This window comes from Abrus precatorius, unplaced genomic scaffold (genome assembly GCF_003935025.1).
Source record: "Abrus precatorius isolate BTA unplaced genomic scaffold, Abrus_2018 Scaffold0, whole genome shotgun sequence".
Lineage (NCBI taxonomy): Eukaryota > Viridiplantae > Streptophyta > Magnoliopsida > Fabales > Fabaceae > Abrus > Abrus precatorius.
Genome location: NW_020874290.1, coordinates 2890701 through 2893128, shown reverse-complemented (window position 1 = coordinate 2893128; position 2428 = coordinate 2890701). Strand labels below are relative to the sequence as shown.

The 2428-nt window shown below is 35.4% G+C and overlaps 1 protein-coding gene across 1 annotated transcript; it reads left to right on the top strand.

Moving 5' to 3' along the window:
• The first annotated feature begins 244 nt into the window (after positions 1–244).
• LOC113852012 lies at positions 245–631 on the top strand. The gene is made up of 2 exons (XM_027482273.1): positions 245–434; positions 498–631. Exons 1-2 carry the CDS (start codon positions 245–247, stop codon positions 629–631), a joined length of 324 nt encoding a protein of 107 aa, XP_027338074.1.
• Positions 632–2428: the final 1797 nt, after the last annotated feature.

Below are 2428 nucleotides of genomic sequence, written 5' to 3'. Positions count from 1 at the left end.
CCACCAAACTAACGGACAAGCGGAAATCTCCAATCGGGAAATCAAGCAAATTTTGGAAAAGACTGTCCAACCTAATAGGAAGGATTGGAGTTTGCGCTTGGAGGATGCTCTTTGGGCTTATAGAACAGCCTACAAAACACCCATAGGGATGTCTCCTTATAGGGTTGTTTTTGGAAAGGCATGTCACCTACCGGTATAAGTGGAGCATAAGGCATATTGGGCAATCAAGCAATGTAACTTGGATATGGGTGCAGCGGGTTCTCATAGGAAGCTTCAATTGCAAGAGTTGGAGGAGATTCGTAGGGAGGTATATGAGAATTCCAACATCTACAAAGAGAGAACCAAAGCATTCCATGATAAGAGGATAGGCCGGAAAGAGTTTCATATTGGTGATAAAGTTCTTTTATATAATTCTAGACTTAAGTTGATGCCCGGTAAGTTGAGATCTAGATGGGATAGACCTTATCTTGTTATTAATATTTTCCCTTATGGTGTAGTTGAGCTTCAAGACATGGGATCCCAAAGGAGCTTCAAAGTTAATGGGCATAGACTTAAAGTTTTTCATGAGGACTTGAAAGAGCATGCACAAGAGAAGGAGGAGTCTACATTTGGATTGGCCATTTACCCTTGATTGATAGGGGAGTTTTTCTTTCCACTCCCTCACTTTTGGATTGTTTGGATTGTCTTTTTTCTTATTGTGTATACATTGAGGACAATGTGGATTTTAAGTGTGGGAGGGTGTATCATGTCACTCATTTTGTACATATTTGATTTTTTTATTTATTTCATTTGTGTTTCATGTTTTCATTTGTTTGTTTGTTGTAATTGTTGTACATAACTCAATTAGGTGATTTTTCATGGCTTTGATGGATTGATTAAATCATGCTTTAGTTTGATAGGTAGACTTTGAGAATCTTGTATGTTGGATTATGTGTGGTAGAATATTTACCTTGTGAGGTTTTGGGCCATTGAGATAAATGACAACATCATGTCATTTTGCTTTCTTTCATTGTGTGATTGCACTCATTGTTGTGTGACTCTAGAACTTGCTTTGAGCCTTTTTGAAATTACATTTCCATATGCATGCATTTAAATGATAGAGGCATTGTTTCTTTCTTGAGAGCTACTAAAAAAAAAGAAGCCAACCTTGCACTATGTCCATTGTTGAGCCCCTTGAGCCTAATATTTCCATTTTTTTTTTGTGATCTTAACTCATTACAAACCAAAGTGTAAAACCATGTGATGACCCAACCTTAGGGATTTAAGAACTTTGGAATTGTTTTGGAAATGATCATAGAAATAAGTGTGGGGGAATTCTCTTAGAAAATGCAATTGTGGTTGGTTGGTTGTTTGTGTTGTTTATCTTGTAGCTTGGAGGTTTTAGTGGAGCTGTTTTGTTAAAAAAAAAAAAAAAAAAACAGATTTGGAAAATAAAAAGAAATTTAGCCCCAAATTACCAAAAAGGGGAGCAAATAAAAAAAAAGTGAAAAAAAGGAACTAAAAAGTAAGCAATAAATAGAGGAAAGTGAAGGCCAATGATATCCATTTGAGGATTGGTTTATTGTATTGCATTGCATTATGTTTTCACTTAGGGGACTTACTTTCACATTTATTTTCTTTGCATTCATTCCTCATTGTTCTCATTTCCTCTTTGGTTTTAGCTTGCTCACCCTTGTGGTTTTCCTACCTTCATCCTAGCCCCAATACACCCTATGCAAGACCTCTTGATTTTTGTGTGTATATGTGTATTCTAGTGGAGAAGTAGGCAATAAGCAAGCCTAAGGTTGATCATGCTTCATTGATTGTGCACTTGAGTGATACATTTTACCTTAAACACTTGAGAGATTGAGAGTATGTCTTGAGAGGATTTTACCACATATATTTCTCTTGCATTGATTTGATGAGTTTTACCTTGTTGAGTTGGAGTGTGTGGATTGATTTTTCATTATTGCCATGGAATATTGAGCTTGGTTGAGTTTTGTCCACCAATTGATATTTTGAGTTCCATACTTTGCCCGGAGTACAAAGTCTTAAGTTTGGGGGAATTTGATAGCATGCATTATTTGTGCACATTTTCAATCCTTTAGAGTGTGTAAATTACCTTTCATGTTCCCTTATTTCACAAATTATGGCATTTCCTAGTTAATTGGATGATAGGAACTAAATTTCAATTAATGTCTAAATTTTGTTTTCAGACCTGCACTCACTATTTTGATCGTAACTTTTTCCATAGACGTCCGTTCGGTCTGATTCCAGTTGCATTAGATTCCTCATTTTCTGGGCTAAATAATTCATGTGTAGATCGTCCAAATTGAAGCTGTTTTCTATTTTCTATGAATTTTTGAAGTTAGGAAAATTGTGCAGGAATTTTTGTATTTGAATTTTGTTCTTGTAATTTCATTTCATTTGTATTAACATTTCATTAGCT

Excerpts from the sequence above, each read along its gene's own strand:
- LOC113852012 (XM_027482273.1), top strand. The coding sequence starts at position 245 with ATGGGTGCAGCGGGTTCTCATAGGAAGCTTCAATTGCAAGAGTTGGAG. Across the intron at positions 435-497 it reads TAGACTTAAGTTGATGCCCG|TTGAGCTTCAAGACATGGGA; the intron begins GTAAGTTGAGAT and ends CTTATGGTGTAG.